Raw genomic sequence first — 13,563 nt, 5'->3', positions numbered from 1 at the left:
GCATATGGCTCTAATCACCTCCAACACTGCTTATCCTATCTTCCATGTAGTCTAAGTGTTCAGGTATTAAACTTTCTTTCTACTGAGAAGCTACTGAATTTTTTTTTCTTTTTTTTTTCTTTTTTTTTCTTTTTTTTTAAAGATATAAGCTATATTATCAGTAGGCATGTTTGACACTCTCAGACATAGGACCCAGCATAGCCTTTGTTGTGTCTCATGTAGCCTTTCTTAAATTATGGTCCTGTGCTACAATCATATTATTTTTTTTATATGTACATAATAGATAATTCTTAATTTATGATCTTTTACTGGCAAATATTCAAAGTTCATTTTGTTTAAATATATAATTGCAAGCTATAGTTCTGTTCCCTAACTCACTGAACAAGAACCTTAGGTTTCATGATATATAATCTGAATACCCCCTTGAAACAATTAATTCATTTAATTAATTAATTAGCTATTAATTCATTAATTTCCAGATTATCTAATGTTATCATAGTGTACCATATTAGGATACACATAAAGACCTATAAGACTGTCTAGGAAGACAATGTGACATCTCTTTCTTTATCTGGTTTCCCAACACATCAATATATTCCTCTTCATATTTCCTCTTGTTTTTATTACAAAGTTGTTAGGGCAGCAATTGCTTCTTGCTCTGTTCATGGAGCATTTAGTATCTTAGTATAATGTGACCCTCATCTTTTCCAGAATGTTGCTGCTGAAAAACTAATAAAACAGTTGAGAGTACCATTTAATTTCAATCCTTTCACTGTATTAACAAAAAGCACAAAATATTTTTAGCTCTATAAATTTTATAAAATTTTATAAATCTATTTATAAATCTATTTTATAAATCTATAAAATCTATAAATTTTATAAAAAAAAATTTAGCTCTATAAATCTTATATAGCATTTCTATAAAGAAATGTTATATAAGTCATCAGTATGACCAGCTTTTAACATACTATACAGAAAACCCAGTTGGAGAGCTGTTTTGCTGCATCTAACTGTTCAAAAACTGTAGCCATCAGAATTTTATCCATCATGAGCATTTTCAGGAAGGTCAAAGATTTCATTCCACTTACAGATTCATTGCTGCCCCACAGCATTTGGCAAATGCATGATTTGTTTTAAGTGTTACTCATGTCCCTTTATTTCAAGTACAATTTACTTCTACAATAATTTAGATATAAAGTCTCCGTACCAAATTATAGGACTACCTTATAAAGTTTAAAAATATACAGTATAAAACAGTAACCAAAAAGTTTACCTAAAGAAGTAGAATACTACACAAGTTTAATGACTGACAAACTCATTGGGTATTCCCAAGTACCCTATTTCCTTCCCTGAGGTCCTATCTCCTATCTTTATATGTTGCAAAGACAATTTTGAATCATGTTCCTTGCTATAGCTGTTGTTGCATATAGCAGAATAGTGGGGCTGCAAGATGCCATGATAAGGTGTTAAACTGAGGGAGCCAGATGTACCAAGAACCATCTGGCATGGCTGTAAACTGACAGAGCTGAAAATTGTTTTTTCTTTGTGTAATTATTAAACCCTAGTTTGGTCACCATCACTGAGAGAACTGTGGTGCTAAGGGAATTGCTGAATTAGCCTTAGGCACAGTAAGATGGTTTTTACTACTTTCTGGAGCATTGAATATAATCGCTCAAAACTAGAAGGTTCCAATTTTGTTTAGTCATGCTTTTGTTTCCAAAAGTAAAAATTATGGGTAAAATTTGCCATATAATCTGCTTTACTTATGATGATGATCATTATATTTCTGAAAGCCTGCTCAAATAACAGCATCTTTGAGGCTAAACTATTATTAAGAAACCATGGAGTATGTCTTAGAATAATCTATTTACATTTATGTTCTAAAAAGAATAATTATGGTATGATTTGTAGTTTAGTTTAAAAAAAAAGTCCATTCTTAACATTAACCTGGAAGGTAGCATCTGTCTTCTGCATTAACATTCTTTAAGAAAACCATTCACACTATTTCACTGTAGTGTAGATTTTCAGGACAGAGTTTAAGATTAATGATATAGCAAATCTAACCTGGGAAGATTTAAAAAAGGAGAAAATCTTCTAGTTTGAATTCTCGGCAAAGCTAGCTAGGTCTTTTCTCCTCTGGAAGTCAAAAAATCTGATATATTTCTACTATAAAATATTTACGGGACCTTGGTTTATCAAAACTTCTCAAGATATACAGTAGTTTGGGCAGAAATTACTATAAATGCACATTTGCCCTGAGATGGCATCTTTCAGTTCCAGACTGAGGACATGTACAACCAATGAACTGGGTCAGATAATGTGTGAAGGCAAGAGACCAAAATATTCTTGGAGGAAAACCAGCTTTGATCCCTTCTGACAATATAAGCAAGGCCTTTGCACAGAAGTATATCTCAGCTGGGAAGGCAGCCAAAAAATCTTGTATTCTCTTCTATCATAAAGCCTGCCAGGTCATAGCTGATTTAACTATTGCAGATTGTCAGCCCATTAAGACTAATTAATTTTTAGACCAAATAGCCATTGTCTTTCTGTTTGACTGAAAATGATAACCATCTAGTTTGGAGAGATGAAGTTCTGAAAACTCGGGTGAAAACTGGACCCAAATGTACTGTTTCACTTGCGAAGCTGCAATGCTTGTAGAAAACACTTGCAAATGTAGTAGTCTCTTATTTGCTAAGGAATAGGACAGCATGATTAGTGTTCATTAAGAATACCATGTTTTAAAATTAGGGTTTTTTCCTCATAAAATGTCAAGTTTGATATATCCTGGGTAAGAAACTATTAACCATGAAGAATGAACAAACTTATGGCCAGCCATCTAACATATATCACTGTAGGTTATTAGTAATGCAGTGTAGCTATACAATGTGAAATTGTTTTGCATCTTTATAGGATTACTTAGTAGTAATGAGTTTTACAACATAGAGGACTTTGGTGAATTTTTCAATAGTAAAAACTCTGTACTCACATCAACAATCAGGAAGTCCAGCCAGCACCAAGCATTAGTAAAATATATTTGGAAACCATATGCTACCCATTTTAAAAGCATTTCCAAAATGAAAATATATGTAAAAACTTTGTCAGCATATTCCAACATAGTCTTGATAGTTTTGCGCTGTTCAATATATATATCTTCAAAAGCCTATGAAAAAATATATTCAGATATTACTAGTGTTTCACAGAATATACATGATAACAAAAAGGAATTAATTGATAAAAATTAAGTACATCAGAGCTACTCATTCCCTTGTTCTTCTGCATCCTCCTATTTTACACGTCCCATCTTTAACCATGTTACAAATTGGAGCAAAATTATGTATTCTGACTCAATTTTTATATATCATATTTACAGATGAATGAAGAAATAAACTCAAAGCATGCATTTTTGCCCACTGTGGTGTCAAGAAAGTTATGCATATGCACACAATAACACCCCTTTTTGACAAGAAATCTGTTCCAGATATTCTATTCTAGAAAGCAGTTAGGGAGATGACATCTGCCATCAATCAAACTTATGTCTAAGAGTCAGAGAATGATATTTCACAGAATGACTGAATCAAAGAAGAGCAGGGGTTGGAAAGGACCTCTAGAGATCACCTAGTCCAACCTCCCTGATAAAGCAGATTCACCTAGAGCAAGTTACACAGGATCACATCCAGAACTGTTTTCAGTATATCCAGAGAAGGAGACTCCACAACCTTACTGTTTTGAACTTGTCCCAGTGCTGTCAGCCTCAAAGTAAGGAGAGTTTCCTCATGTTCAGATGGAACTTTCTGTGTTCCAGTTTATTCCCACTGCCCCTCATCCCGCTGCTGGGCAACACTGAAAAGAGTTTGGCCTCATCCTCTTGACACCTGACCTCTCATCCTTTCCTGATAAGAGAGATGCCCCAGTCCTCTAATCATCCTTGCAGCCTTCTGTGGGACTCCTCTCAGTAGCTCCTTGTCTTTCTTGTACTGGGAAGCCAAGACCTGTGCACAATCCTCCGTATATGGCCACTCCACTAGGGCACAGGAAAGGGGATGATAACCTTCCTTGACCTGCTGGCCACGCTCTTCTGAAAGCACCCCAAGAATGCCATATGGCTTCTTGGCTGCAGGGGCACAATGGTGGCTCATGGTTAACTTGTTATCCACCATGACTTCTGAGTCCCTCTGTGCACAGCTTCTTTCCAGCATATAAACCCCTAACCTGTCTGGTTGCATGGAGCTATTCTTTCCTAGGTGCAGGATCCTACATTTGCCTTTGTTAAACTTCATTAGTTTTTTCTCTGCCCAGCTGTCTGTCCAGATCTCACTGAATGGCCACACAGCTTTCTGGGGTATCAGCCACTCCTACCAGTTTTATATCAGCAAACTTGCTGAGGGTACATTGTCCATTCATCCAGGTCATTGATGAATATGTTGAACAAGCCTGGACACAGTACTGACACTGGGAACACCACTGGCTGCAGGCCTCCAACTAGACTCTGTGCTACTGCGTCATGGGATTCACAACCTTCTGAGTCCTGACATTCAGCCAGTTCACAATCCTCACTGCTCATCTCACCCACACTTTCTAAACTTACCTATGAGTATGTTAGGGGAGCCAATGTCTGCTCTCCCCTCATCAACCCAGCCAGTTATACCATCATAGAAGACTATCAGATTGGTCAAGCATGATTTCTTCTTGGTGAATCTATGCTGACTACTCCTGATAACCTTCTTTTCCTCTACATGCTTAGAGATGACATGCAGAATGAGCTATTCTATCATCTTTCCAGGGATGAAAATAAGCCTGACTAGTCTGTGGTTTCCTAGGTCCTCCTTTTCCTTTTTGAAGCCCAGACTGGCATTGGCTTTCCACCTCAGTCCTCAGGCACCTCTCCTGCTCTCCATGACCTTTCAAATATGATGGAGAGTGGCTCAGCAATAACATCTGCCAGCTCCCTGGGATTGCGGGTGCATCTCTTTGGAGCCCATGGATTTGTGGGTGTCTGGTTTGCCTAAATGATCTCTAACCCTATCCTCCTCAACCAAGGGAAAGTGCACTCACCACATTCAGCAGCATTTGCTAGAATGTACACTTTGCACATTGATACTATAGCAAAAGTTCAATTTGAGTAAAGCTGGAAAGGTGGGTAATGTATATTTTGTTGGAAAGTGGTTGCTAGGTTTAATTTGCTGTCACACTCTTCCCTATCTCCTGCCTCCAAAAAAGGAAGAGAAAAGTATGGTCTTTCATATGCAGAGAAGTGGCTGAACCTGGAAGGAATTAAGGACTTAAAATCATACATTTAGCTACATATTCACAATTAACAGTGCTTTGTACTCAAACCTCCTGATGGACATGCTGAAAATTGGCAGCAATTTAAATCCTAAGCAGCTAACCAGGCGTACATAAAATAGCACACAGTTTACAGTGGTAAACCAAAAGTATCATTTAAAAAAGTGCACGTGAAATTTAACGAACATTTTCAAGTTTGGGTCAAGTTTCATTCCATCATGAAATAACAGAATGTGGGTAATTTCATACACTCCAAGCCAAACAGGTCTTTCTGAAGCAAATTTGAAGTTTGCTGTTGTTGTTAGGAGACACCTAAATATTTCAGCATATGCAATTTTTTCTACTTACTAGTGCTCCGCTGCTGAGAAGAATCATGAAGACAATGAAAGTCTCAAACCAGTTGTGCTCAACTATGCTGTAGCAGGTTTTTCTAAGATTCCACCAAATTTTTCCTTTGCCATCCTCTATACTTACTTGACAACATGGAAATTTCTGAACACAACCTGTATTAGATTAAGAGGTATTGAAATAATAATGTTAAAGCCAATATTTACTGTGGTGTTAGTTAGAAGTTTTGACAAATTTTATGGTAACTTTAAAAATTGAACACTGGAATCCTCCCTTATAGGATTCTGATCATGTGAATTAAAAAAGTAATTTTGAGAGAAACCAGACAGCATTAGATATAATTATAAGTAAACTCAATCAAAAAAACATTTATACTTTTATCGCTGGTGTGTAACTGTTTAATTTGTTTATGGAGTCTCACAACAAATAATTTATTCCAAATTTCAAGGTCCCTTTCAAATAACTGAAAAGCATTTTAAGAATAGAAAACTTAGTTATGTTTCTTAATTACAGGATGTATGCAGTGGGCAGGCAAGATAAAATTACTCAAAGCCCAGTGTAACCTTGTTTTGCCATCTGATTTCTAGCATGCGAGGCTGAGTATTTTCTTCCAATTGCTGAGGTCATGCAGGTCTACCAGATCAAAAGTCTCAAGAATTTAGACATGCCTACTAATAACATTTTACTAATACACCTCTGAAGTCAACAGTTATTTTACAACCTTCCGTAAAACAGGCTTCCGGTTCAAGAGCTTCTTCACTTTCAATTTCTGCTTGCTCTCCCTCTCCAGGAGGAGCAATATCAACTGTGCTGCCTTCTGATGAACTGGATGCATTTAATTTCTGCAAGTAAAGTACCACAGAACAATTTTTTCTCATTAGATACATATTTTTTTAAAAATTAAACTGAATCAAATCATGCCAGTCTCTGACTTTTGAAGAATGCTAAATTTATACTTATAAATATGCATCACCATAAGTAAAACATATTAATGAGACATAAATCATATAGCTCTGTTTCCCAGCTCATCATCTCAAAATCAAAAATTAAATCTATTTTGGCTACTAACCTGATCCTCGAATAAGACTTCTGAAGTATTCTCAGCAGTACTGAAACTGGAGACCTTGCATGTACTTCATTCAAGTTATGTCATTTTCTTTACTTAACTGGATTACACTGAAAATATGTCTTAATTTTCTCAGTGAAACGAACTAACAGAAAGCTCCACATATATCTTCACATCCACTACAGATGGTGTTTTCACAAACATACAATGGAAGTTGTAAATTTAATGACATTTAATGACAAATTTCTGCACAATTTAATTTTTGCAGAAAGCAAAAATTACCAGAATTGAAATCTCTTCTATGCATTCCAGTCTTTTGTGCATAAGAGACCACTTCAGGTCTTTTCCATTATGAATTTTTCTGTTATTCAATTTTTTAAATTTTTTTTGCTTTGTACAGCAGAAATACTGTAGTCCTTACTATGTTAAAATCATTTCAAGATCTGAAAACCACAGGAACTGTAGAGTTATTTAAACGAATTGAAACTAAGGAACTTTTTACCAAGCACACTGAATTTCTAATCAGGTCAAGCTGTTTATCTGTCATGTAAGACTGCTCATAATCAATTTCTTATAAGAAAGTGGGAAGGACAAATATTTAGCAGGCTTGCACAAAACTGATGTAAAAATCTGACCTCGAGTTTGTAACTTGTTTGCCATTGTTAATACTGTTTGTGACTCCAGATTTTTTTCATCCAATATACATTCTCTTTGAATTTCAAATAAGGCTTCTAATCAGCAAACAACAATAAAGCAAGCATGGCAGCAAAATACATCTGGTTTACACACAGGAATTTCACAGAATCACAGAATGATTGGGGTTGGAAAGGGCTTCTGAAGATCACCTAGTCCAATCACCCCTGCTAGAGCAAGATCACTTAGAGTAGATCACACAGGAACACAATCAGATGAGTTTTGAATGTCTCCAGAGATGGAGCTTACAACCTCTCTAGACAGCCTGTTCCAATTCTTACATGAGATGAATGAAGTTTGGAAAAAAACCCATGTCAGGTGGTGGACAATTTCAGGATTAAGCTTAAGGAGCTGCCCTTCACACACGTGCAAATGTAGTCAATGTAGAGTCACTCAGACTTGAGGCTGCTTGGCCATTACTTTGTTGTGACCAAAATTAAAAGCCTTGTCTCATGAGAGAAATAATTTCTGACAAGCACACCGGTCTGAGTTTGAAACCAATTCTTTCCCTTCTTACATGTCATGATCTGTCATACATGGAAAATCATGGTGACAAATGTCAAAGGTTTTGGATAAATAGATTGCGATATGGATGTTTCCAATTATTTATTTTCACCTAGTAAGCACTTTAAAAATCATGTTTTCTTTTTCATACTGCACATCCTCTTATGATTTCCAAAATTTGTATATGCTAGTTACAGCTGTATTGCCTCTAAATGCAACAATTTTATTACTCATCATGTAGATTAGTACATCTGAAATAAATCGTTCTGTACCACATACAGTGAGCATATTTAAAACTTTCTAAATTACATGTACAGACCAAAATGCACATTAAGATAGGCTATATTAAGCATTATTAGCACACTCATTATTATCCACACATAAGATTCTACTTTAAAAAGGAAATAAGCTTTATGAATAAAATATCTTATTGTATATCCCACTAGTAGAAAGAAATAATTCTGAAACCTGTCACTGAAATTATAGGCAGTTCCTTCACTAAATAAAACCAAATATTGTGAAAAAAGAGCCACTGTATTTTAAATAAGGAAACTTCAATAATTTTGGGGTGTTTTCAAGCAATACAACTAATAAAACTAATAGGCAACTCAAGGTACATAATGAATTAACATAGTCTTCTTTTTGTCTCATAAATGTGATTATAAGCCTCTAGAATATGCCATGCCCTGTAAATACTTATTTGTATCTTCAGTAATATCACATTTTCCTTTACAAGGATACATTTGAAAGCAATTGCTTATGATGCAGCATTCTCAAGGCCTGAATCAGCAAAACAACATGCTTGACTAAGAGCAGAAGCCTGAGCAATACTGTGGAAATCGCACACAAAAATAAATTAAAAAAAGACTACCTCAGTGGGATTATATTTTTCTGAAAATATTATTATAAATATTATTGTATAGAGCATAACATAAAAAAATGCTTCATCACCAACCCAAATGCTTGGTTAATATGTGCATAATCATCTTCCATACTGTCCTTTCAGAGCAGTGCATCTCTTTTCAAAAGCTTAGATCATTAAAACAAGCTTTGACCAACAGCATGTTAATGTGCCCATTTACAAGAAAATGCATTCACTTGAGACCCAGTCTTGCTCTCATTTGAGTTTATTCTGGATTTCAATAAGAGCAAGAGCAGGCTACTAAAATTTTAAGCTTTACAAACGGCTTCATGATTCAAGTGACGATAAAATAAAGGGATTCAGCCATTACAAATTGCCTTTAGTAATTAAGTCATGTGGTTTTATTCTTTAAATCTTGAAAGCTGCACTGTAATCACGTGATAAAATATAAAATAATGGGGATCAAATATTCAAAAGTTAAGAATAACTGACTTAAAATATCAGATCTTATGAATTTTGACATTTATATTATATTAAGAAAACAAGTTTACAATCTCTTTACTTAGGACTTTATTTGATGTTTGAAGCATATCTCGGTTTGAAATCTAACCAGTAAAATATGAGAATTTTCAGAATACACTGCAGTATTAGTTTCTTTTGGCACTTCTGGACAATTTATACTAGAATATAATAGAGATAGATCATAAACTGTAATCAGTGGTACAAATGAAATCATTTGGTTATCCTTTTGAGGCCCCTGAGACTCTACGGTAAGACAACAGCTTTGATTCTTGCTATAGGACTGAAATCATCCCAGTAAAATTTGGACACCAAATTTAGCTAGAATCTTCCTTATTTTCATGTAACTTTGGTTCCTGTGCAATATTTCCTGTACTTTGCCAATTATGCATAAACGGAGGTTATATTTACCTATTATGGAAAAAAAATGCAACAAACTAGGGTAAATATACATGCAATTTTATAAGAATTTTGCCAGCTACTTTGTAGTCTTTCTAATTTACACCAAATAAAGTCCCCCAACTTAGTCACAGACTGCTATCATGAAAGACATTCTAGAATATCACTATTTATTAATGAGGTTAAAGTTTAGGAAAAGACTATTTGTAAAAAGCTTTGCTTTTATAGTTTTTTAGGGGGTAAGTTGTGAAGTGTACTTTCAGCAATTATGGAACTGTTTTCTCTGTTTATAATTGATAAAACTCAAGATAGGCACTGCCCAAATGAATAAAGAATGTAGTTGGTAGCATCTTGAAGATTTGCATTACAGTGCATTGTAGATATAACAGTATAACAGTGTAATTTTTATGCAAGTATCTATGCTAATAGTTTAAATGTTGTTGATTCAGGAGCTGAAATTGTGGCAGTAGTCATTACATAAATCACTTTATAAATTTCATTAAACATTTATAAGGGCTGAATCAAAAAGGGTTGTTTTTATTTTTTAAAAACTATTCATGCTCCCTTTTTCTTTGGCTTCTTTAACGTATAACATTCCAGAACTTTTATGATCCATACTTCAAAACCTGTAGAGCATGCAGTTATTTCTAAGTACCGTATTAAAATATCCAGAAAAAATCATTAGCAGATAAAAAATGTATGTTGGGGTTGCCAGTCCCACCTGACCATGCTGTGATGTGAGTCCCATGACTCAGCAGAGAGCAGCTGTGCATGTTTCTACTGTCTTGCAATGGATAGGGAAGGTACATAGCTGAAGAGCATGCAGGCCAGTCAAAATTCATTAAAAAGTGATTATATATATATATACATATATATGTATAACTTGCTTAGGTAACCTGTGTGAAAGTGGTGACACGTTGCTCTACCTGGTTAAAAAGCACCAGAGCTGCATTCTTGATTGCTCCAGCTTGGTTTTACCCCTGTGAGAAGTAAGAATGGTAGGTAGTGAAGTTCAAGACACAGGATCTCTAGTTTTCCTCTTTTTGGAATATCTAATTTCAACATGGCTTTAAAACAATTAAAACATTATTATTAAATATTTTATTATCAGTTGGCAAAAAGGGAAATACATACCACCTGAAATGTTTGACAAACTTTTCTACAGAACTTGTTAGTTTATTTTAGAGAAATTAGAAATGCAGAAACTAGACCTGATAATCCGCACTCTGAAATTGTAGATCATAAATGAAAGTACAATCTATTAAATACAGACATGGTTACCAGGTTGGAGAAATACTCCGGTATTTATGTAGTCCTTATTGCATATTAATGAAAATTTTAAGGTTTGGGGTTTTTTAATAAGTTCTAGTCTTAATTTAATTATGTGATTGTCTCTTATTTTTAAAAAAATACATGCAGAAAGCAAAATATTTTAAGATATATGTCTTCCCATTCCTCCTTCATCCTCAAATAATGGTCGTAGAATTTAAAAAATCCCATTTACAATAAACCTCCTTAATTTCTGTTCAAATTAAATGTGATGAAGTACCATACTGTCTAAGTTTCCAGTTTCAAGTTAGTATGCTACATACTTCTGACTCTGTCGTCTCTTTCTAACAATTTCAGAAGACAACTGGATATTTATCTGAGCAGTGGCCCATCAGTGTATCCAAAGATATGGTTCCATTCATTAGTTATCCACAGCTAGTCCAAAGCTTAAAGAATCTGTGACTTTCAAAGATACTGTCCCAGAATTGGTTAGTTTTTAAAAACGGGAATTTAGATTGTAGGATATTTTCAAATAAGTGTGTTAAAAATTCAGTCAACAAATTAATCAAACGTGTACATCTGTTTTGGTAAGAAATTTATCAAACCCCATTGGCAATGCTCAACCTCTGAGAAACAGTAACTGTTTCTATCTTTCTATTTCACCCAGACACAAAGGCATTAGTGAAGCCAGTCAGAAATATGAATTTATACCTTGTTTGGAAAATTGATGATGAGGGATATTTTTAATTTATTAAAAGCATCTGTTGTGATTTCAGCATTTAATTGAGCAGACATACATAACCAGTCTGAATTTTTATGTACTGTACATATAAAAACTTTGGAATTCTGAATGATGAAGATCTGTAGGTGTATGTATTTCTTTAGTTGTGAAATAAGCTTCCTATAACTGATGCATGTCTTTGAAATTACTTATCCCTGTTGAAATCTACAACTTCAGGAATCAAGTTGTGATTCAGACCTAATGTACAGCTCTTAAGTGGTACAGAAATAGTTAAGAGTCTTACATTTAGTAAGATTAACATAGTCCATTCACTTTAATGATCAACAGGCATATTTTATAATAGAAACAATGCTACCTTTAAAAAGCAGCAACTTATCCCCTTTAGTTACTTCTAAATTTCTTATTCTCTTTAAATGTAATTATCTTGAGTATCTTCTTTTCAGAGCAGAAATCTGTTATTTCTGATGGTAACTTCATCAGTTATTGCACCTCTGTTATCTGATAGTAGATATTGACAAAATCTTCCTTCACAGGATCAATTAAATTTTCACTTCTTTCAGGTACTTTCAGCCAGCTATTACTGTAAAATAGTGAGTAACTTTTAAACCCAATAAATATTATTGCTTATTTCATCCAGAGACTTCCCCAAACTTCTAATGATATGTATTAAGATTTCTTTTTGTCTGGAATTTGCAACCGGGTTTCAGATTAGATTATTGTATATCTAGGAAGTCATTAGCTAGCAAATTAATTTGAAAGTTCTAATGTAAGGGAAAAAAAATAAAAGGAACTGGCCTCCTAAAAAAACTTAGCAACTTGGTGGCTAGAGTTATTTTGTACCTTATTAAATCTATTAATAAAAATAGGAAAAATTATAATTTTTTCCCTCACCTTAAAATTATAATTTTTCCCTGCAGTTACAATTTCTATAGTAATTACCTGCTCTTGGCATATTCCTCAGGGGCACACAGACCCTGCTCCACTTCTGGCATGACCTGTTATTGCTGATAGACTTTAAATAATCATTCTCCTCTTAATATCAGAGGCAGTCAATAAGACATGAGAAAAAAAACGGTTCATTTTTCAGTTCCTGTGCAGACCTAGTTTCTCACAGGTCTTTTGTTAAATAAGAAGTTATTAAAGTGGATACCTCCTGAGGCTGAAGGTATTTTAAATGCTAAGAACTGCCACAGTTAAAGCAGGGAGAGTTCTGTTCCATCTCTTACCCCTCCTTTTGCAGACCATGCCTTCTCCTAGCAGGTATGTTGTCTCAGTGGTATCTCTTGAGAGGTAAAATAAAGCAAATGATGGTGTACTGTTCTAGAGAAGTAGCTTAAAACACTGTGCCAGTATACTCTTTATCTTCCTCAAAAGACAATCAGAAAGCACCAGAAGTTGACTTGATAGAAGAAGATGGGGAATCTTCATAAATTCTTGTCACATGTCAGAACATCTGTTCATATACTACCTAAGCACACCTATTTTTATACACACAATAAATAAAAAACCCCAGCACTTTCTCCTTTCCCTAAAAATCATCCAGAAGGAATGGAATAGTGTATCCAGAACAGAAACAGCAAGTAATATAGAATTCACAATTTCCAGGCCACTAATAAGAAATTTCTGACTTATTAGATAATGACAGTAGGCACATTTGCACTGCACAAAACCATGTCAAACAGTTAAAATCTAAATAGTTGTGTGTGAGAATGATTTGAGGGGAGCACTATTGCTCTAGCTGCACAATAGTAGTGATTATTAGATTCTGTGGAAACCTTGAGGCTCCACAGAATTCCTAAACTTCTCCTATCCCGATTTCAGATTTCTCCACACATTTTAATAGATTCACCACCCATCATTTTCTGGCAGGTTTCCCAG

General features: G+C 34.6%; 1 protein-coding gene across 2 annotated transcripts in view; it reads right to left on the bottom strand.

Moving 5' to 3' along the window:
* Positions 1-13,563, bottom strand: part of LOC139797731 (sodium channel protein type 3 subunit alpha) — a 71,180-nt gene that overhangs the window by 15,006 nt on the left and 42,611 nt on the right. For both annotated transcript variants that reach the window (XM_071747477.1, XM_071747478.1), the window contains 3 exons: positions 6,353-6,473; positions 5,632-5,786; positions 2,987-3,160 (listed from right to left, as the gene is read on the bottom strand). In XM_071747477.1, coding sequence (XP_071603578.1) covers positions 2,987-3,160; positions 5,632-5,786; positions 6,353-6,473 — 450 coding nt within the window. The remainder of the gene's footprint in view (positions 1-2,986; positions 3,161-5,631; positions 5,787-6,352; positions 6,474-13,563) is intronic.

This window comes from Heliangelus exortis, chromosome 6, assembly GCF_036169615.1.
Source record: "Heliangelus exortis chromosome 6, bHelExo1.hap1, whole genome shotgun sequence".
NCBI classification, from domain to species: domain Eukaryota; kingdom Metazoa; phylum Chordata; class Aves; order Apodiformes; family Trochilidae; genus Heliangelus; species Heliangelus exortis.
The sequence above is the reverse complement of the archived record's forward strand: the minus strand, read 5'-3'. Positions and strand labels throughout refer to the sequence as shown.